General features: G+C 37.6%; 3 protein-coding genes across 3 annotated transcripts in view; 2 read left to right on the top strand and 1 right to left on the bottom strand.

The window, feature by feature from the left end:
* Positions 1–1,539: 1,539 nt before the first annotated feature.
* Positions 1,540–22,112, top strand: part of LOC145776284 (metabotropic glutamate receptor-like) — a 36,726-nt gene continuing 16,153 nt past the window's right edge. The window contains exons 1-12 of the mRNA XM_082587687.1: positions 1,540–1,604; positions 1,945–2,030; positions 5,827–5,888; positions 6,326–6,478; positions 6,907–6,996; positions 9,869–10,006; positions 10,964–11,144; positions 11,703–11,828; positions 13,167–13,325; positions 14,222–14,386; positions 14,584–14,660; positions 14,984–15,143. Coding sequence (XP_082443813.1) covers positions 1,540–1,604; positions 1,945–2,030; positions 5,827–5,888; positions 6,326–6,478; positions 6,907–6,996; positions 9,869–10,006; positions 10,964–11,144; positions 11,703–11,828; positions 13,167–13,325; positions 14,222–14,386; positions 14,584–14,660; positions 14,984–15,143 — 1,462 coding nt within the window. The remainder of the gene's footprint in view (positions 1,605–1,944; positions 2,031–5,826; positions 5,889–6,325; positions 6,479–6,906; positions 6,997–9,868; positions 10,007–10,963; positions 11,145–11,702; positions 11,829–13,166; positions 13,326–14,221; positions 14,387–14,583; positions 14,661–14,983; positions 15,144–22,112) is intronic.
* Positions 15,793–18,734, top strand: LOC145776389 (uncharacterized). The gene is made up of 4 exons (XM_082587788.1): positions 15,793–16,192; positions 16,297–16,394; positions 17,183–17,417; positions 17,927–18,734. The coding sequence occupies exons 1-4, from the start codon at positions 16,077–16,079 to the stop codon at positions 18,432–18,434; spliced, it is 957 nt and encodes a 318-aa protein (XP_082443914.1). The 5' UTR covers positions 15,793–16,076; the 3' UTR covers positions 18,435–18,734.
* LOC145776396 (uncharacterized) lies at positions 17,656–21,296 on the bottom strand. Its single transcript, XM_082587794.1, has 3 exons — positions 20,881–21,296; positions 19,920–20,478; positions 17,656–19,561 (listed from the first exon to the last, which is right to left on the bottom strand). The coding sequence occupies exon 3, from the start codon at positions 19,350–19,352 to the stop codon at positions 18,930–18,932; it is 423 nt and encodes a 140-aa protein (XP_082443920.1). The 5' UTR covers positions 19,353–19,561; positions 19,920–20,478; positions 20,881–21,296; the 3' UTR covers positions 17,656–18,929.

Genomic DNA, 22,112 nt, shown 5'->3' with positions numbered 1-22,112 from the left:
ATTTGTTTTCTGGTCTTGCAATTAAACTTAGTTAATTACAGTTTTTTCATTTCATGTAATAAGATTAATTACGGATGTGACATAGGTGTTTATAATTGAGAACTTTTTGTTCTGTTTAACGTTAAATTACATTAAAAATACAGATATTTGATTCGTTTTTGACTCTCTTGCTTAATAACTGTTGGTCAGACTGGAGCGCGCATGAGTCCTCTTAGCGGTGGCTGCCTTAACACGTGATGATACTGATCATTTTGTTGGGCCATCATTGTAACAACACACAGCACAATGCAAGCTATAGATGCTCACCAATAGATAGTTTCAAGCAGCGAAGGGACATCTAGCCATCGAGTCAGCTGCTACCAAAGAACATAAACTTTTCCATTCGGAGATCTTTAGCTAAATAGTTTTTTAAGCTACATAGCATATCCAGAAACAAGGAAGAATAGAGAAGCCAGGTGGCGGCGTATTGCTGCCATAAACTCATAACTTTAAGTAACACAACAGAATTTAGTTTTGCAGTTTTTCCAAATAAGATTAAGTAATCGTTTGTTGCTTTGTGTCAGACCAGACCTTTGAGAAAGATCTAAAAAGCTGTAATGATTTATTATTTCCTGTCGATTTTTATTTCAATGCTTCAAAACAGCTCTTTATATTTAAATTCAAAAAGAAAATCCCCACTGGTTAACCGTTTGTTTCGTTTTGTATTTATATTTAAATGCTTGGATCTTTATTCGAAATATTTATTTTGATTGAGCGTAGGGCATTTGGCCAAATTGCCAATGCTTGGGTCGTGGGAAACTTTCTCACTGATTTTAAATCAATTCATTCCCATGATCCAAACGTAGCATGATCAAACCATATTTCCTTAAGTTGAGATCCCATAAAAGGAATGAAATGCTGCATACAGTCATGTCTTTAACAATAATAGCTAAACAAAAATATCTATTCACCAGTTTGATATTTCTCAGCTTACTACATCTTTGCACTGCATTCGTCTGCAACAAAAGCTGCAGATACTGAGGAAGTGGTTTGTGTACACTAACAGGGTTGAGAAATTGAGGCATGTGTCTTTTCTTGCATTACTTTCCTATTTTTAGTAAATTAAATCTGTTGCAGCATGGCTGCGTTTGAGAGGGTCTCACTGATGACTTAAAACCAATTTTATTTCAATTGTTTTAAACAACTCTAGAATGCATCATAAGATTAATTTTAGAACATCTGTAACAACTCCAATCGTTTACATGCAATGCGTCGATTGCAACAAAAATATTGCTTGTACAAAAATCAACGTTGATCAAACGTAACTGGTTGCAGCATGGTTGATGTTAATTGCGTGAGAAGATATTAGTTCAACAGATTGCTTATTTTCTTTAAAAAAGCAACAGGAATAGAAAGCAGACACAAGGAAGTAAAAACCATGGCAGTCATGCAAACTGGTTGCTTGATGGAGGTTTGCAGAACTATTTGTGTGCAGGAAATTCTTGTTTTTGTAAAAAACATCTCGCCTACAACATTTATTGTCGTGCAGATAATAATAACATGACTGTGTGGAAGTGTTACACTTCAAAGAGTGAACCAGTGATCGCTGCCATTCAGAGAGTTCGGTAACTTTAAGTACAGCATTTAGAAACTTCGAACTGTCAACCTTAGTGCTTGAATTTTTGTTGATGGTTCAAAACATTTACAATTATGCAGCAATGCTATGGGGTTGAGACACAAGAAGATATGCATAACAATATTAAATCTAAGCGATTTAGATTTGATTTCAGATGACTGTGTTAGAAGACGGTGATATTATTTATTTGCAAAAGAATTTAGAATGAAACTTTTCTTTTGTTTTAGCTATTTGCCTTTTCAGATTGTCGTATTCTTTTGTTCTTTTATCAGCCGCAGTATTTGTTAGTCTGTGATGCAAGTTCTTTAACTGTAAAACATCAATCAAAGGAAATCAAAAATCATCTCCATGGAAATTCTTAAGATGTCGTTTTTCTACGTCATATTATTTTCAATTCTACTCAACAAATGCGAAGGTGACTTTGATTATTGTCCAGTAAAAGTGGAATTATTTGAGCATAGTGTGGTCAAATGTAAATATTTCCATATCCAAACAATCCAATCCAAATAAGGAAATAAGCTTTTAAAGGGGTATTAAAGGAAAAACCTGACTTGGCGATTTTCCACGTTCTTTGTGTTTAACATGCTACCATAAAACGATTTTCAATAAAATTTTGCCCCATTGCGGTCTGACCACCATTGTGCGCGTGCTTTTGTCAGAGCTTTCAAAATGAAATTGGCCTGAGCAACGAAGCGTGCGACTGTAAAGAACGTCATAAAGTCTACGTCATAAAGTCTAGCAATCAACCGATCACGCAATAATTGTTACTGCGGGCGATTTGACTGTAGGCTATGTATGTATTTACATCAAAACAGCACATTTTAACATCAAAACAGCAGACAGTTTGCTCAAAACATCAGATTGGTAACGTGGCTTTTGTTATTGCTGGACTTTATGACGTATTCTTGAGCGGTGTTTGCACGTTTTGGTCATTTTGAAAAAAATGAAAATAAATGAAACACTGGACTTTGGGCCTTGCCAGCGCCATTGAAAACAAATTTTTTTGGGTAATTGTTTTTGAAATGTATTCTTGAATGTTCAGTTTACTCATTTTAATGCTTAATTCCGGTTTGAAATTTTCCTTTAGTATGCCTTTAAGATTAGACTTTGAAAATTTTAAAAGCAGTTGATTTATAGCCTAGCTAGTTATTTAATTTCATGAAACAAAACAAAAATATCTCCATTTAAAAAGAAAACCTTTTGATATAATTCAGACCAATTTATTTTCACACAAGTCAGTTCAATCATAAACAGCTAAAAATCGATTTCGATCAGCTACCAGCTAGAATTCAGTGGTTCCCAACCTTTTTTTGGCTGTTACCCTAATCTCCACCCTGAAGTGAGCCAACTACCCCCACGATCAATTTTCAAAAACAAAAATGTTTATTGCTATGTATTTCAAAGGGCTAACTATGACAATCAAAATGCAATACAATACTGAATCATGGCCACCTGGAGATGCGGCCTGATTTGTCACATTTTGCACATTTTGATTACAGCTACTGCTAGTGCTTGACTGACATTTTTTGAGATGTTTTTACTTTTTGCGGTTTCCTAATGACATAAAACTTTTTTGTTGCCTTGGGGAAGCAGTAGCAAATGAGAAAAAGTAAGTTGAAAAACGCAAAATCAGACTGTTATTGAAAATTAACAGTCTGACTAAAATCTTCGAAATCAAATTTTTTTCGTTTTTTAACATGTGAAGATGTTAAAACCTATTGTGTCATCTGGGGAAAAGAATAAAGAAAGCGTAAAAATCTAATTTTTAGAAAACTTTATTTAAACGTTCGCCCAAAGTTAGAAAAACCTTGAAATTTCTGCAAAATGTGACAAATCAGGCCGTATCTTTAGGTGGCCATGACTGAATACAAGATAACAATGCGTGGTAAACATTCAATGCGAAGGTCAGGCCTGGATTTTAGGCGCCAGCTTTGTGATCCTGGGCTTTGTGGTAGGCTACTGAGGACAATTCTTGTGTCGCTTTCGACATCCTGGCGATTGCGCTTCTTTGTCTTCCTTCCCAAGACAGTTAAAAATCCTTGTTCACAGCGATACGTTGTTGAAAAATATGTCAGGATATTTAATGCCCGTGTCGCTAATGTTGGTGCGTCCTGGAGTCTGCTAAACCAGAAGGTTTCTAAGCTTTTCCCATTGAAATCAAGTTTCAACGCTTTGTTCATTCGGAGAGTGATAAATTCTTCTTTGGCCGAAAAGTCGTCATCATCCACCTGGCTGTCATCACATGTGAAGGGCTCAGTGCACCATTGAAAACTAGCCGTGTTCAAATTCGGAAAGTAGTTGTCCATCTTCTTGGCTAGCTGGCCTAAGTGGTCAGCTATGTCCTTCTTCAACGCCGCTGTCAACTTAAGTCCATTGCCTCCGAGATACATGTCAAACGTCTAAAACTGTGCTTCTTCCAACTCGCTTGTTCCACAATTTAACCTTTGCGATAAATTCTGCTCCGGCTACTTTGGTGTCGATCACAGTTACATTCTTGCCTTGAATTAAAAGATTGCCTTTGTTCGATTCACCAAAGATATCAGCCAGGTAGCACAGCTGGGAAATCCACTGTTGGTTAGAGAAGTATTCAGTCAAGTCGGACTTCTTTTCTATCAGAAAAACATGGACAGCCTCACGAAGTTCGACCAGGCGGGTTATCCTTTGCCATGAGACAGCCATCGTACTTCTGTGTGGTACAGTAATACTTCGTATATTTCTCCCATCTTCTTGCACAGTTCCTTGTAAAGACGACTGTTCCATTCCTTCGCTTTTATAAAGTTTACAACCTCCGGTCTCGTTACCCGCCGAAACCAGGCAAATTACCCCCCGGGGGTAATATACCCCCAGGTTGGGAAACACTGAGCTAGATCATCCTCAGTTAACCTGAAAGCAAACAGCACAAAAAATCAAATGATGAAAGTGCGAAAGAAAGAAAAACGTTTCACTTTTGCTCCGTTAAAGAATTGATGGAAAAGATTAACAATCAAAGGCGAAATAAATAAAAAATGGCACGATAGAGTATGGTATGGAATTGATCATAAGCCTAACCAGGAAACATCAACAATACGAAAAATATTGGTTAAATTGACAAAAAGACAAAATCTGCGCTTCAATCGACAAGGCGCCTATTCCAGCAAAATAGCGATGAAAAGAATTAACCACATCAAAAGATTTCCATGAGCTAACCTGACAACATGCACAAAAATTGTTTTACTGATTAAAATTGCAAGATGTAAAAGTAGGTATGATCCTACACGTCCTGCAACTGTATCTATGAGATATATTCATATGGTAGAAACGCAAAAAAACAATTGTTACGTCATAAGATACTGAATAGACTGCAACTAAGCAGTCTCCATAAAAGTTGAAAAAGGAGGGGGTGACAGCCAGGGTTTACTTAAGGAAGGGTGTGATCATATTTTGAATATTAGGAGAGGAGAAAAACTCCTCCGAAAGATTCCATGGAATACACTTCATGCAACATATAAGCTCTGCCGTGACTTGTCAGAACCTAATATCCGCCACTTTCAAGTTTTCGATATAAACGACTGTTTGTGTTTATTACGTTAGGTTTATTTATTTAATAATGTTAGGTTTTTTTTACACACCAATTATCTCGAAAACCATACTACATAGGGGCACAAATTTTTGTCAGGAGATGCATGAAGTTTTTAAACGTAGAAAAATGCAAAAAGGTCATTTTTGACAAAATGGCGGATATTAGGTTTACCAAAATCATGGCAGAGCTGCTGATCAAGCCACGTTTTTAACTTTTTGTTTGCTAGCTGGTCTAAACTAATTGACTAACCTCTGCTTGGTTGGGGTTTTGAATCATTATCCGCGAACTGACAAAGCCTTGATTGGTTATTCCTGGTAGTTTCGCATATTTGTCAAGGCTCTTGACACGGGCCCGGTTACCGAGATTGACAGAGTGAAGTTTCCGATTGTTGAAGTGTTGTTGGGGAATTATTCCATCCATTAGGTGCCGCTGAATGGAGAACAGTCCTTAGAATACGTTGCTCAAACGTACACCCCGAGAGTCGAACCAATGCCGCTTGATCTTGAAGCGCGCACTAACCAAGTGAGCTTTGGGTGGTTTGCTAGCTGACTAAACCTCATAACTGAAGATGATGGTGGTGGCCTCTCTGCAATGTGAATTTCGTGGCCTGATTTTATGTTGCAAAGCTTAAAATTGTTGTTATTTATTTCAGTTGCTTGTTACTCGTCACGCTTCGATGAACTCAACATATCTCCTTTTTCTGCGGAATATGAGGTAACAATAAAGCAAACCGTGTAGCCGCTAATACAATCGATTCAACGTGTGTAGATGTTGAATTTAGGCTACAACATCAATTACATAATAGCAAATTTATAGTAAATATTTTTGCATCACAGACGATTTCAATTGAAGCTTCACCTGGCTTGGCAATAATTTTGCTAAATCTGCTTCATCTGACGTTGGTATAATGTTTATTAAACATAACCGTGATAAATCATGGATAAACATTAAAGAAAATTCTTTGCAATAAGAAATATTTGTGATTTAGTTCTAAATACAGATTTCAGATAAACATTTCTACTCCACACAGGCTAATAGTTCTGCTTCAACTGGTGGTTGTATAATGTTCAACATAACGTGGAAAGATGAACATGATTACACTCTTGATACTTGCAATGTAATATTATCACTATCACTGTTGATGTTTCCAGGACAGGAAGGGATACATGGTTCAGTACAGACCTGGTGACATCCTGATCGGAGGACTGATGAGAGTTCACAGAAGAGGAAAGGAAGAGGATTGCTCCGAGATTCAGGATGACGGCATCCAAGCGGTGGAAACAATGAACATGGTGGTAGATGCGGTGAGGAGGAGGACATTGATAAGCTAAGATGATCTTCTTCTGCAGCTTGGGTTTAGTATTTGCGCATACCTAAGAAGGATTTGAACCATTGACGCAGGTCCGGCCTCCTTGGTTGACACGATAACGTTAAAGGACTGTTGCTAGTGATCTACTCCACCAAACGTAAGATTCACATCAAAGAAAAACCTGGAAGACGCAGAAACAGGACATTAATTGTAAACTTTAAGCTTTAGAAGATGATCGTCATCATCAACCAAAGGTTGCTCTTAATAAAAGATCTTAAACAAATTTAATAAAAGAAAATGCAAAAAAAAGATACAGAGAGCCTATGACCTATGTCATAATGTTGGGTTCATTTCGTTGGACTTCTCAGTACAGCCATCAAGAAACAAACTAATTGTCGGTTAACAGCCTCATTTGATTCACAGATCAACGCTGATCCCTCTATTCTGAACGGGATCAAGGTTGGAACAGTGATGGTGGACACATGCGATGTGGACACACACGCCTTGGAACGGGTAAGTAGTACCTAGAGAAGTAAACCCTGACAAAGACAGTGGATAAATTGAAGTGCAATGTTTCGCTTACTTTCGTAAATCCTTTAGATGAGCTATATGTCTAAGCCGAGGGCCACATGTGAATTGATGCGCCAAAAGATTTATGCGCCTTGCAAACCCAACTGAAACATTGGCAAACTTGAAACTTAACCCATCAAACTTGATGGGTTTAAAGTTTTGGTTTATTTGACTTGGCGATTAAAACCTGCAGCTTAACTTAATAATTCTTCAATCAAGTAGGCTACTGAGCTGAAGTATTTACTTTGTAAAAGTAAAACGCCACAATTCTGCAGTAGATCTAATCCTCACTTCAAATTTCATAACGAAGACTTCCAAGAGGCAAACCTTATCTTCCTTTCCTCATTTAACCCTTTTAATAACTTACTTACTTACTTACAGTGGCAATATTCAGATTTAAATAATAATCTTTGTTTTGAATACAGTTATATTGAAATAAACTTGTTTTTCTCTTTCTTTCTCTATCTCTCTTTGTTTTGGCGTACCAACCAAACTTTGTGCTTGTAGATATTATGTTTTGAAAATAAAGCTTTTAAAATGGCTAAAATGGCTATTTATTCACTTGTTGATTCATTCATATCAGTTTGTATCCTCTGGGGATCCTTCTCTTGTATCATGGGCCAATCCTATAGATGTTTGCTAGTACACCCCTTCATTTTCTTTGAATTTTAAAATGGCTGCTTGATAAATTTAGGGTTGAAAGAGTTAAAGTGGCCTGACACATTTGATGCTCATTGCAAATGTGTTTATGATTATTGTTGAAATAACTTTATTGCATAAGCCAACCTTTTTAGACCGAGAGCCAGGTCGATTTATTTGACTGTCTGGGTCAGTAAGGTTTGACAAGTGTTTCTAGACTGAAATTTTGTGTAGATTTCAAAAATAAATCTCTTACTTGCATTAGCCTGACCGTTTTTGTTATATTAAGCATTTTCCGAGATGATATCTGTCAATATCGCTATATCCGACTAAGGGTGCACCATTTGCCCCCGACCTTTAGCAAAAAGCTTGAAAATTTTTTTGCTTATGAGGTTATCTTAGAAAACAACTTTGTTGTAATTTGTTGTATTTTGTTATATCCTTTCGTGGCTAACTGCTCCTGAACTATCAACTGCTCCAGAAAATGACCAACTGTTCATTCACCCCTTCCTAAATTATCAAGCAACTGATGGTGCCATTGCGGCTGTAGCTCTGAAAAATTTTGGAAAACATATGTGGTATCTAACAGAAGAGCTTGTACCGTTGGCTTTTTTCAGTCAGAGTGTGAAAACTTCAACCAAAGAACTGATGGCACAAAAAATGATCTTAGCTAAAAATGACGGTGTGTGTACAAAAAGGTTTAGCTCTGGATTTGGAAAACTTTGTTTCCCTGAACTCCCAGCAGACACATCCAGGGATCTCCAGGAATATATTGGAGAAGACTCTTGGTCATTTTTTAAAATCTTGAAAATTGACTCAGCATTTTTAAGTGAACCTATCGAAAGCTGGGATGACAATGAGACTTACAAAATTGCAAAAACAATTGTGAATAACATCAGTGTGGTGTGGTTAATGACACAGCAGAGCGAGGAGTCAAACTGGTCCAGAACTTTCATGGGACTGCTCTCAAGGAAGAACGATACCAAAACATTTTACAAGTAGTAGAGAATTCCCGAAAAAAATTACCAAACCAAAGAAATATGAAAATAGATTCAGCGTCATGGTATTTGACAATCTAATTGCGAGTTTACTGTTTCATTACCTGTGTGACCTTTATGATGTGAAATTCGTGTAAGGTTATTGTTGTGCAATATCTATCACAATTACAATAGATGTTGCACTGTTCTTTCTTTGTTTGTTTTCAATGATAGCCTATACATCTCAATGAGTTGCATTTGTTGAAATTTTGCATATTTGAAGTCAAGTCCAAGCGGTTACGTTAGCTTAAACTTATGAAAAGCAGGTTTTCTGCCACCTAGTGGCTAGAATCTTTAAAACTAGCATCAAAAATGAACTCACCACCCTTGAAAATGGGGGGTTAGACACCAGTTTTGCTTCAATTGGATGAACATTTAAGGAGATAATTGTTGTTATGTTTTGGCCACTAGAGGCAGTATTGCGCTAGGGGAGAGCACAAAACTGCCCATATTTCTGCTTCCTATTGGCCAATTCCGATAATGTTTTTTTTCAAATTATGCAGAATGAAGAGGGGTATGTTTCCAAAGTAAATATGCAGTTGCATCTTGTAAGCAGCTCCATCTAGTAGCGATAATGTGAAGAAAATGCCGTTAGTCCCTTAGAAACTGGCCGGGTGGGGGAGTTAAACTTTGTCCAATCAAAATGAAACTTTGTCAAAGTTGTTTTCTAAGATAACCTCATAAGCAAAAAAATTTCAGGCTTTTTGCTAAAGGTCGGGGGCAAATGGTGCACCCTTAGTCGGATATAGCGATATTGACAGATATCATCTCGGAAAATGCTTAATATAACAAAAACGGTCAGGCTAATGCAAGTAAGAGGTTTATTTTTGAAATCTACACAAATTTCAGTCTAGAAACACCTGTCAAACCTTACTGACCCATACAGTCAAATAAATCGACCTGGCTCCTGCTCTATTTCATGTCGGTAAACTTATGCGTTATGCAAAATCGTTTTGTATCATTATGATATATTGTAACTATATGGTGCGAAAATGGCAACATTGAAAAAGAGCTGTCGACTTTGAAAACTGTATCATAGAATGATACAAAGTGCATCGTTTCCACGAAATTAGTTAATTTACCTGGTAATTATGACGTAACAAAGTAACTACAATAAAAACATTGTTTGTATCATTTAGGCGGTGACCGTGTTGCTGCCATTCTTCTTCGGAAATGACGATAACAAGCCCCCTCTATTTGCTGGGGTGGTGGGGGCTGCATCGAGCGCTGTGTCAATCCAAACTGCTGGGTTCTTACAAATCTTCAAGATCCCCCAGGTGGGCATCCAAAGTTAAAGTTTGATTGACAGTTCATAATCCTGCTTCTGTGGATTTGGTTTAATTCAATAATTTCCAATCTCTCTGGCACTGCAGTAAGTTTTTGACAAATTATATTCTGCCAGTGCTGGCAATGCCCGATGGAGCTTTAAACTGCTACAAACTTTCTAAAGCTCGTTCAACTTCGTAGACGTCACATCATTAAAGCGTCATTCAAATCATTCAAAGTCATACTCATCGTTTTCTTGCATATGAGGTGATAGTTAGGCTACGCTATTCCATCCAAGCGCTGCAGTCATTGGACTGTGTTATTAAGTGATGCGAAATTAGCATTTCGATCTATTGAAGGGGTGCTGAAATGCAAGGAAACAGCATTAGAGAATATTTCAACACATTTTAAAGAGACCTATCAAGCGATATATAATTCGCATTCACATCTTACGGTAAATAGAGCAATAATGCATCATGTGAAAGGTCAAAAACACTAAACCTGCTATTTTCCAGACCTTTATATTGTCATTAGCCTCTTGCGAAGCCTCCTATCTTTTAACAGTTTTTGATTGAATCGTCACGTGTTGTGCTTCTCGTATTTCTGCTTTGTTTGTGCCACTATCTCGTGTTGTGCTTCTGTCCATCTTGTGTAATCTGCTTGAGTCCTTCTTTGAACAATTAATTTTACCTCTCAAATACTTGACCCGTTGTGCTGCGTAATTTTACCGTATGACTCTTTAGTTTTTCTTTTAAATATTTTTCTTATAGGCTTGAAAAGAGCTGTATGACTGGCCGAAAACGTTCGATTATTGTTTTTATGATGTCAAATGTAAGGTTGTTGCTGAGTTATGTCTGTTTATGGTTTAAAAAAGTTATCTTTCTACCCAAACTGCTTTATGTTGTTTATTTAGTTTACTATAAAATAATCCAAGTAAACTACTGCAAATCAAACATCTTCAACCTCAGGTGAGCATGTGGTCTACCAACCCTACTCTGAGCAACAAGATCCGTTTTCCCTACTTTTTCCGTACAGTCCCATCTGACTCCTATCAGGCTACGGCCATGTTGGCGCTGGTACAAGAAATGAAGTGGAATTATATCTCAGTCGTCTATGAGGATGATTTCTATGGAGCTCAAGGATATGCAGGTATTCGATGTTTGAACTGTAGTAAGTTAAAGAGTTGTCGGTGGTTTACGAAAAACATTGTGATATCAGAGCAATGTCAACCGTTCATGAGATGGACAATGGGTGCAAAGCCAATTGTACTAGCTGCTCGAGCTGTGTAAAAATCGTGATCCTATGGACAGTTATTGAGGCTTTGGGAATCAGAAGATCACATTCTTGCTGTGCTCGACATTTGGTAGCCTGCTGACCAGAACAGAGTTGCCATTTTGTTTCTACCTTCAGCTTTGTTCCTTTTTTCCTGTAAAGAAACTCAATTCTTAATTCTGAGTTGCATACTGAGAAACGTTTTTTATATATTGACTCGCAGTTTGGTGGAACTCTTCTTACATTAGCTTTAAGTAGACCAAATAAGTTAATAGAGACATTTTGGAATGTTCAACTAACGATAGACATGTAGACCTAACAACGCTCGATGAACACACAATCCATTGGCTGCTGTGCCTGGATATAACAACGTGATCTACGCGCCTTTCACACAAGAAGAAAAATAACTAACATGTAATATCTTACTTGCTGCAGAGATCAAAGAGGCAACAAAGAAGTTACAAATATGCATCGCAGCGGCCATCGCGATTCCGCGGCACACCACGAGCGAGAGCTTTGTTGAAATTGTCGATCGATTGCTGGAGAAAAAGCGAGCCAAAGGTATGTGAGACTATTTCCAACTTAATAAGGTGTTGCGACCGTGCCATATTTTAAACTAATTGTTCTGCTTTGTCGCTTCTACCTTTTTCTAGACCTCTGCTGTGTTTGGCACATATTATTTTGTTTTTTTCGTTGTGATGGTCAGAAATAAAAACAAACTGAACTAAACTAATAAAATCCGTTCTGTTTGTATCGATTCAACGACTGCAAAAGCCAAAAGAAAACCAGCACTGCCCCAGTCAGAACCGTCATTTTTACATCGTGATTATTGTCATTACAAAGTCTGAAGTTGTCGAATCAATGTAAAAGTGATTGATTTTTGCTGTGTGGCGCCTGTATGAAGATCAATAATGACGAAAAGCAATCTGAAAACCTTTGTAAACTAAAGCAAAATTTTTAGCACGAAAGATGAGAACGATTCTTTGCTGAGCTCTGAGTTCAGATTGTGCATTTTGGGCCTTATATCTTTGTACTCAATTCGATGATGTTCAACATAGTTTCCTCCAGACTTAACTTGGGATAGCATTTGTGAACAAATGTATTGAAAGAATTCTTTACAGCGGGAGCAGTGTTGGCGGTTGAAAACTCCAGCTGTTACAAGGGTTGCCAAACAAATTATTTATTAATTTTCAGACTTGGAGTACCAAATCGTCAAATAAAAATTTTTATAATAGTAGTTAACAACAAAATGCATTAAATAGCATTTGGAAATTTTATGAACTTAGTTTTATGACCCAACCCAATACTAACGCAATTGTTTATGTTAGCTTTTAACAACTCTGCTTTTCCCAGGCCAGAAATACCCCTTGCTCACGTAAAAAGAAAAGTCTTGAACCGTTTATGCAGTCTGCTATTCCTAAAGAAACACACTCAACAACAATTGTTGAATTAGAATAAACGCAGAGTTAAAGGACGATTGCCGATCTGGTTTTTAGTTACTGTTTATAAATTGTGCTTTTTTATATAAAAATTAAAAGAAAAATTAATTGGCAACTTTGGTAACCTCTGCAGTGTAGCAACTCCTGGACAGCAACAATATTACTGTAGTTAGATCCTCTCCTGGTTATAAATATGTAAGTTATGATTCGTATGAGAAGAAGGGGATAGTTTGTTAGCTTAACATGTCAGTATAAAGTTCATATACAAGGTTTCTAAGCAGAACTCCCCTCATAAAATGCAACCTTGTTAGAAAAATAACTTCAGTCAGTTTTGTAAACTGAAAAAAAACTTTCTGTTTGTTCACTTCTGACGTCTTGTTCTGTCAATTCAAAAAAATATCATTGGTTATTATTATTGATGATAATATTATCTGTTCATAACCAATTGTCAACTTTCCAGCCGTGATCGTCTTCACAAAGCTGCGTGACGCAGAGAAACTCATCTCGGCTGCGAATGATAATCCAGCTGCTCGCGGTCACTTTCTGTGGGTCGGTTCGGACGGGTGGTCGGGACAGGTCCCCACAAACGATGGAGGAAACTACTTGGACAGCTTAGATGGTGAGTTGGTGGAAGAGAACTTGGGAATGTGTAGAGCCTATCGCAATATGTTTACTGTTACATCACAAAGAGGAACAACGAGCGATCACGCGCCCGCAAAAAAGTTTCCAGGTTCACGCATGTGCTTTCTGGCATCACACCAAATGAGAAAACTTAATATTCTGCTAATCTTCACAAGCGAGAGGCTTATGTGTAAACGTTTCGATTGCAAACTTTGAACTTTCTAATGAGTCGTTATAATTATTATTCCTTATCTAAATATCACCCATTTGCTGATAAAGCCTCATTTGCACTTCATCATTAAATGATAAAGCCTCATTTGCACTTCATTATTTGCTGATAAAGCCTCACTTGCACATCACTGGGAAAGATCAAGCTTAACCTTTTATTTACTAGCTTTGTTTGCTTCTCCAGCAATAGCCTGCTTACGTTCATCTGCTGAATGTGTAAATGCAGTTTGTAAGTTGTCTGACGTAAAAGTAATCATGTTTATAACGCTTGTGTGCCTCCATCGTTAAAGAATATGGGCGACTTATAATTTAAAGCAGAGGAATGCTAACGCCCTCTCAATTAATTGTTTATTTAAATGAACAGTTGTGAGTCTCTTGGTAGCTAACCTAACGAGGTGGTTTCTTAAGTACTCGAATCACATGGAAAGGTTTAAAGCCCCTACAATCACCCTGTCGCAGATCCAAAAAAACGCAAAAGTACCCGCTACTTCCCCTGTCAACCTGGACATAAATGTACATTTACGTCGTATTCCTTGGGTCATCGCATTACTTACGTCATCTACATCGCATTGCTCACGTCATCTACATCGCATTGGTTACATCATCTACATCGCATTGCTCGCTTTAGCAAGACTCGACAAACGAAAATATTTCATGCTGTTTCAGGTGCAATTGCCTTCAGTCCCAGAACAAGCCCCATACCTTCCCTAGACACCTACATGGCCAACTTAACCCTGGGCCAGCACTTGTCCAGAGAGGGAAATGAGGAAAGATTCAGAAACCCCTGGTTTCCGGAATATTTATCGGAAACACTAAAATGCACATTGAATGGTGAGAAAGCACAATTAAAAATTGTGAGAATAAAAGGCACAAAATAATAATAAACTTGAGCTGCATGCATTTTGATGACCATGAAAAGTATAGAATTGAAATTTGTTTAATTTGAAAGCTTGGTTTTATTAAACTTCTGGAAAGCAAATAGTTTGGAAAGTTTTTATTGAAATTTACATCAGTTGCCGTTCTTACAGGAACAAACGGAGGAAGACTTTGCCTGCCGGATGATCACATTGAGAAGCAGAAGTTTGTTAGTTTGAGCAAAATGCAGGTAAAACGTAGATGCCCATATAGCTGTCACTTTGAATATGAAGTGTAGATGTTTCTCGAATTGATTTTTTTATTACTTTGGTAGATAAGTATAAAAAAGCATCTTTGTTCCTATTGTTGGAATGCGTAAAAGAATTTTCGTTTCTTTTCCTGATTGATTGAATGTGAATATCTTATTCTCAGACTGAGAAAACCTCACACTTGTAAAGGCTTTTCCGTTCACTTTATTTTATCATTATGACAAAATAAAGCGGGGAGAAAACGATTTACAGTATAACGTTTCAAAAATTTCTGTATAAAATTTTTTGACAACTTCCCATCCAGAACGTTGCCGATGCGGTGCTCTCTATCGCCCACTCGCTTCACTTTGTTTGGAAGAAAGCTTGTGGAGGTGAGGGACTCTGTGACACCCTCAACCGGACAGTTCAGAGCAACTGGCTTGCCAACCAGGTGTCAGGAGAGATGAAAAACATTTCTTTCACAGGTACGTTCACGTGCGGCAGGGAACCTTGAGGTGTTTGGTGCAGACGTTTGAGGGCACGGTATGCGGTTGACGTTCTGTTGGAGACGGGTTCAAATCCCTACCAAGCAACTTTTTTTTTCAACAAGCAAGCGATATCGTATTCTGAGTTGTGGCAAAAGCAGAAGACAGAAATAACTTCGCTTTCTAGGCATATTTTTAGACATAAATAGAAAACAATGAACACGATTAGCCTAATACTTCTCAAAAAGTTCTCAATGCTAAGCAAAAAAGCAAAGCAGCGCGAATTAAACCTTCAGATGATCCATTTAGGTAGGGGGGGGGGGGCTTAGAACGCTTTTTGGCGAAAAACGGTTCTCTAATGGGCTAAAAATATGGACCGAGATATAAAAACTCCAACAAGCCCAAATTTATGCCTCTGGAAGATCGTTTACCCCCTTGAACCAACGAGATATAACACAATGAGTGGAAACTCACTCTTCTCTTAGTGTTTCTCTTTTATCTCTCTCGTTTCTCTACGTGGTTCGTTTCATGGTTCACTGCATGCACATGAAAGGCTACAGACTGCGACCGTACGGCGTGCTAAGAATGCACTAAAGCAAGGCTAAAGTGACGGCGAATACCACGAAGTAATTGGACTGTTCCGACCATAGTATTATTGTTAGGTGGTTTAAAAGTTTATTTTCGTTACCGCTTGTCTTTTCAGATTATTGTGTGAAATTTTGAAGTAGGTTAATCAGGATGTTACAGGTCAATAAGCAGGGTAAATACATAGGCTCTTGCTAACAACAATATTAAATTAGTATAGGGTAGCAAAGGTCTACGAAATACGATACAAAACGACTGACTGTAGGCTATATGGTTATCAAAGTTTATCTTATCCAGCTATAAACAACCAACAGGGCTAGAAGAAGTTTGGCTTTTTATAACAGTGCAATGGAAAACAGTTCTGATAATTTAACCGTCGAGTATCTTGTGGAAATAATCGAAGATGAAGAATTTCAAAGTATTCCCATTTCAACGAGCGCGTCTACAGTGCAACGTGAATTTGGGTAAGAAAGCGTTTCAAAGGACCTCGCACCTCTAATTAAATTGTGCAGTTGTGTGTTGAAAGCTGAATAAAATTGTTTGGATGTATTATCCGGTATTTTTGCAGATGTCACTTATGTCCGAAAACTTACAAAACCAACGGGGGATTGCGTTTTCATGTCAAGTCAAAGCACGCTGGAAACACATGTAATAACACCAGAAAAGGTATGGTACTACAGTTCCGCATATTACCTGCCTGTAGACCGGCAAGACAACTTTATAGCCTGAATCGTCCATTTACACATTGTTTCTACGTCTGGCGACGACGGATCAACGTTAAAATCTGACTGCAGTCAGCCACTTGTGTGTAACAATTGCTGTGGTAGGCATATCCAGTCTGCCAAATTAAAACATATCGCAAATATTGCATCTATTCAACACCTGCCTACGTCGAATCCACGTAAAAAGGGGAAATTGTTAGACCACATTCCAGACGTCAAAATAGCAAAATGAGGCCCCTAATTTCTTGAAACGGAGGCCCATACCCCCTTCAGGTTGCAACTAAGACATCATATATCTCGTTTTCGTTTGTAAAGGGGGCATTGGTCCCCCTGACCCCCCTCTCGGGAGCCCAGATTCTACTGAATAGCGTCATTACACCAATATATAATGGAAACATAAGCTACCGGGACGCATCTTTTGAAAATGTACCATTACATAGGTGTAAAGAGGGAATGGACCAATCAGAGGGTTAGGGAAAAGGATAGTAGGCCTAATAATATAGTTGCTAAGATCGAATTTTCGACCAACCAACATGGCGTAGAGAGTATGCTATTGGCCAGAAGACTGGAGGTCGTTGGTTTGAATCCTCTATTTTGGTTAAGATGTCTTTGATTTGGGAATTTGTAGACAAGTTTCCTTTTAGGACACGTATTGTGGTACACTTTCAAAAGGTGCTACCGGGACATCCGCCACTACATGTAGTATTCATTACACACTTTGTATTTTTTTAGTGTCTGAATCAACAGTACAGAAGATGTGGTTACAAATTGGTGGTTCACTTGATAACTTCACTGATGCAGCTCTTCAATATTACATTCGTGCATTCGAATCCACCACAAATGGGAGCGAACTTTTTCACAAGTTTAGCTGTGATGCAATTGAAGTGATCCCAGGTTTATTTCACGGAAAACTTCAACGTATGGAAGCAGTGGAGCAAACAAGAAAATTGTTTGATGTGTTTCTGAGGTAAAAACCAAACATATAGTGGCATTTTTATTCTATACCGATGCTATAGCTTGTTTAACCAATGTAGCTTATCAACAGTGATTTACATTTATTTCAATCATGTCTGGTACGACGAACGACAGTTCTGCCAGATTTCAGAAACTGCCTTCAATGATTAATATGCTTATTCAGTGATCTCGTGGGATTGCTGTTGACTGAGCCAATCCCAATCTCTCCGTCTTATCTTCAAGTACGAAACTTGTCTTAATTCAGTCTGCATTTATTGGTCGATATCCAAAAACTTCATATAAAGTCGCCAAATAGATAACGCAATTGTCTATACCAGCCAGTAAATGAGACATACTCAAGATGCATAAAACGGGGCAAGATGCATATTTTAACTTTGCCTACATTACCGTAAAAAATAGCACGAATTTACGATTTGTATACCATTAAATACTCTTGCCAGCATCTATGTTCAATACACAAACATTAACGTTTTGAAATTTACATGATGATGATGATTTCAGAGATGAAAATAGCAAAGTTTCACAACAACAACAAACGACTAATACGGTGCTTACAACTGATGAAATACACATAATAGAATATATTGGGGGATACGTGTTACGAAAATTGAAGCGCAGTGCCACAGATGAACAACAAGGCATTTTGTGTAAACTAGAAAGTGACACCAGTTGCACAGCGGGTTCATCTATGATTGACACACTACAAAACGACGAATACGGAACATTACTGAAGCCAAGTCCTACTCTGATGAAAATTTTGCTGAGGCTGGAAGTGGATTTTCGAAAACATTTCAGCTTTCGTAATACAATGCAGACTGTGTTTAAGGAGATTGATATAAACAGTTTGTATTTATTAACCAACGACTGGGACATTGTGTCATATATTGTAAACCACATTTGCAAGCTATATTTTAAAATTCGTACCTATCAAAAAACGAAGATTTTAAAGCTCAAAGTCATTGGTGATGTTCAGAAAAACAACATCAGTCTGCGTAAAGCGTTACAGTAAAGACACTAATGTACGGAATATTGCTCGTTGTTTTACAATAAAATGTAAATGAAAGTACTTTATGTTGTAGTGCTACGCCTTCCCATTGCTTTAGACTACGGTTTTTTTCATGGAACGTCATTTTTCATAAGGTACTTTTCATGTAGTGGCCGCTTTTAGCGAGCGCCGAATTAGTGTTGTGGGCAATACCAGTGATTTTACACCAAGGCTACTGTGCAACAAACTTTACTCAGTCGAATTTTGTTTGATTTTATATCTTCTATTAGCCCAGTTAGCTTGCTTCAAGTGATCATTAGTGTAGCCCCAAAATTTTTGTGACATGTAAATAATTTAATTCGTTTTTTTGTTCTTCTTTGTTTTGTGTTTTACTTTGTTTTACTTCATGTCCCGTAATCTAAAAAAGCTCTACAATTTCTGAGCTCTTCAAAAATTTTCTCAAGTGGTGGTGGTTTAAGATTTATACTAGTTGTACCGTATACAGCAATTGTCAATCCTTCATCCCGGTGGATCTTGGTTGATTCGCCGTGACAGCACATAAGTGCTAGGAGGGCTATTTTCGAGCAAAAACTTAATCAACTCGGCCATGGCTTTTGATGACATAACCAATCCTTCGAACGTTTGGTAAGATAGGAATATCTTTTCTCGTACAGCAGCAGTGTCTCCTACAATGCTTTGCTTCCACTGGTTCAGTTCAGCTACAAAGGTTGAAGATAGCCAAGTTAGACGTGGATCGTCTGTTGTACGATATGGCACCAACCTTTTATTGTATCCATATGCCACCCTGGTGTTCATTACATCGAACCACTGGTTCATCATGCCGGCGAACCAGGCACTTCGCTCCATTTCAGGACCACCTCGTTTTTGCATCAACTGGCCGACTGTTCCGGATAGAACTTGAGCTGCGTAGCAAACTCTCATTTTTGAGTAACTTTGTAAGTTAAAATGGGCGCTGGTCAGCTTGCAGCAACGCAGCTCGGTGCTTTCATAGAGATGTGGAACTTTTACGAAATGCTCCCACAATATTTGCTTGCTGCCATACTGCAATAACCTGGGGCCACCAGGCCTGCTGGATGCGATGTTGTTTCGCGTAGTATCCTGGGAGACACTATATGCCAGGTTCTCCTTCACTGAAAAGTAAACACAAAAATTATGATATGCTTCACTTGAGCCATTCGTTCAGCCTGTCATGTTACAATGCGCAAAAATAAAAAATTCTCTGATGCCTACGATGTTAGAGTGATCTCATGGTAATTTGGGGGTGCTGATTCCAAAAATGGCATCGGCTTAGCGATATTGGCTCTAGTTATCAAGGTATGCCATCATACCATAGTAAATAATCAGAAGTAAGGACATGGCCATATAAGCTAACCCACCGGAAGCCATTTTTATGGCTATTGACGTTAATTACTTTCCACTGAGGGCAAGATTTCACCTAGAGCTCATAACTCTTTCTTTATTTATTATACCATAGTAAACATATATTACCGTTTATCTTTAACTTGTATAGTAGCTTTAATTCTCGAAGGCACTGCTGTTGCTACTCGCAAACGTTTTAGAGGAATCGCACTGACGTTTTCTTCGTATTTTTCTTGCTCTTCGCTGCTGGTTTGGAATCTTCCAGCTCGCAATTTAAGCATTTTACATGATCGCATGTAAAAATACAGCAGGCAACAGACCTATGCAGAGTATAATGTACATAGAATGAACGTAATATTCACTCAAACGAGTTGAATTTGTTTAAAACTTGTCTATTGGATATTGTAAAAAAAAATATGTTTAGTTAGGTGTCCTTTTAAGGCAGTAAGAATTTTGAAAACTGTCTTTTAGCTAAATATTTTATATAGCTTGTTTTCGTTGTAAATTAACTTGTTGGAATACTCAAATAAACATCAAACATGAACAATAAACATAGAAAAATTTATATCAACAACAAAACATTCTTTTAAACTCATCCGGTTCAGTGTTCCCTCTGAGGCGAGAGAAATGCAAAATTGTTTGGGCATTGTTGGCAGGGCACCAATCACTAGCTCTTTACGAGTTCCCTCTGAAAGAACATAACATAGAGTGAATGCATTCGCTTACAAGTTCTAATGTAAAATGTAGAGACTGGTCTTTACCGACCAACAATTGAATATTTGACCAACATTTCAAAAACTTATATTTGAAACAAGAGCAGTCAAGTTCACAAAATTTCTGCTTAGTTTGTTACTGTAGCTCGATAGCTGTTTATGTGCTTATCTCATACCAGTGTCAGACAAATTTACAGGAGAAGTTTTGCCTCTTGCTAACTTGTGTCGCTGCATCACAATGTCCACTTATTAGAAATATATATACATTATAATATTATCATACAATGTTCACTTTTCACATGAAAACAATTTGGCAACCCTACTTCTGCATAACTGTAATATGTGGCACATTTACTAGTATTTAAATGCATCCTTACTGTTTAAAATGTACTTTTCTTCGAAGTGCTCTTCACAGATTTTCACTTTGTCTTTTTTAAACAAACTCTTGACGTTGTCATCTTGTCTATATGACAACACTATCTTTTCCAGATTATCAGCCCATTCTTTCTTGTTTTCTTTACAATAATTCTTGCTAGGCACACTAAACAAGTGATGGCGTGGTGTGCCATTACTACATTAAGGCATACAGCATATTATCGGCATTGAATCTCTGAGCTTGTGATTCTACCTATCAATTATTGCCTTTTCACTGTTTTATTTGTTACCTACTATTCTATACCTAAACAATAAATTGAGAGCCGCTCTGATATCAATCATTCATTAATCTGAGCGGAATATAAATGCTATCATTATTATTATTATTATAATTTCACGATTCAACTAGCAACAGTGCAAGACTATAGCCTAAGGTTTTAAAAACATTGCAAGACTTACGACGCTAGTCTAGACGGCTTATTAGAAATTCAGGTCCTTCAAAATTGATTAAGTTGCTGACAGGCTAACAGTAGCCTGGCTGGGTTAACTTTAGGGCTGCACTAGAGTTTAATTTTAGGCTTCTTACAATAACATAATGTTAAATAATAGGTTGAAAATAGCCTAACATGTGGATAGCACCTTACCCATGGTACAAAACTATGTTACTAATTAGCCAAGCACCTTAGGCGGTGAGATAGCTCAGTGGTAGAGCTCAACGCACATAAAATCGAAGGAACATCCCATCTAAAACTCTTGTGATGTCCGTTTAATCTACTGCGCAAGTGTCTGTAGTGAAGCGTGACAGCCGACACGTAAAACGGAGCAAAAAGAGGAGTTTCCACTTATTGTGTTATATCTCGTTGCTTGAACATACCCCTTGAAGATGACCACTTTGAGATTTTGGATATTTTCTTGCAGTGTTGCCATATGAAACAATACGATCAAGTCTTAACACATTTTATCTCGCAAAGCTTGTTTCTTTGTAGTTTTAAGCAGTTTTTGATAATTTACCAGTATGTAGAAAGATATTTTAGTTGTTTAGTGACACACTTTATTGAATTTAAGTTAAAAAATAGTACTTTTTTTTGTGAATGGCAACATGTGTTCTGCTTTGGAGACCATGTAATGAAAGCGTGTGCCTTTTGATTGTTTGTACACCAAGGATGCCAGAGCTTGGTTTTTCCACCTAGATCTGGGTTTTTTTGACCACATCTGGGTTCTAGGTTTTTTTGGT

Source organism: Aplidium turbinatum, chromosome 8, assembly GCF_918807975.1.
Source record: "Aplidium turbinatum chromosome 8, kaAplTurb1.1, whole genome shotgun sequence".
Lineage (NCBI taxonomy): Eukaryota > Metazoa > Chordata > Ascidiacea > Aplousobranchia > Polyclinidae > Aplidium > Aplidium turbinatum.
Note: the sequence above shows the minus strand (reverse complement) of the source record. Positions and strands in the feature narration are given on the sequence as shown.

Excerpts from the sequence above, each read along its gene's own strand:
- LOC145776389 (XM_082587788.1), top strand. The coding sequence starts at position 16,077 with ATGGAAAACAGTTCTGATAATTTAACCGTCGAGTATCTTGTGGAAATA. Across the intron at positions 16,193-16,296 it reads ACAGTGCAACGTGAATTTGG|ATGTCACTTATGTCCGAAAA; the intron begins GTAAGAAAGCGT and ends GTATTTTTGCAG. Across the intron at positions 16,395-17,182 it reads ATGTAATAACACCAGAAAAG|TGTCTGAATCAACAGTACAG; the intron begins GTATGGTACTAC and ends GTATTTTTTTAG.
- LOC145776396 (XM_082587794.1), bottom strand. The coding sequence starts at position 19,352 with ATGAGAGTTTGCTACGCAGCTCAAGTTCTATCCGGAACAGTCGGCCAG.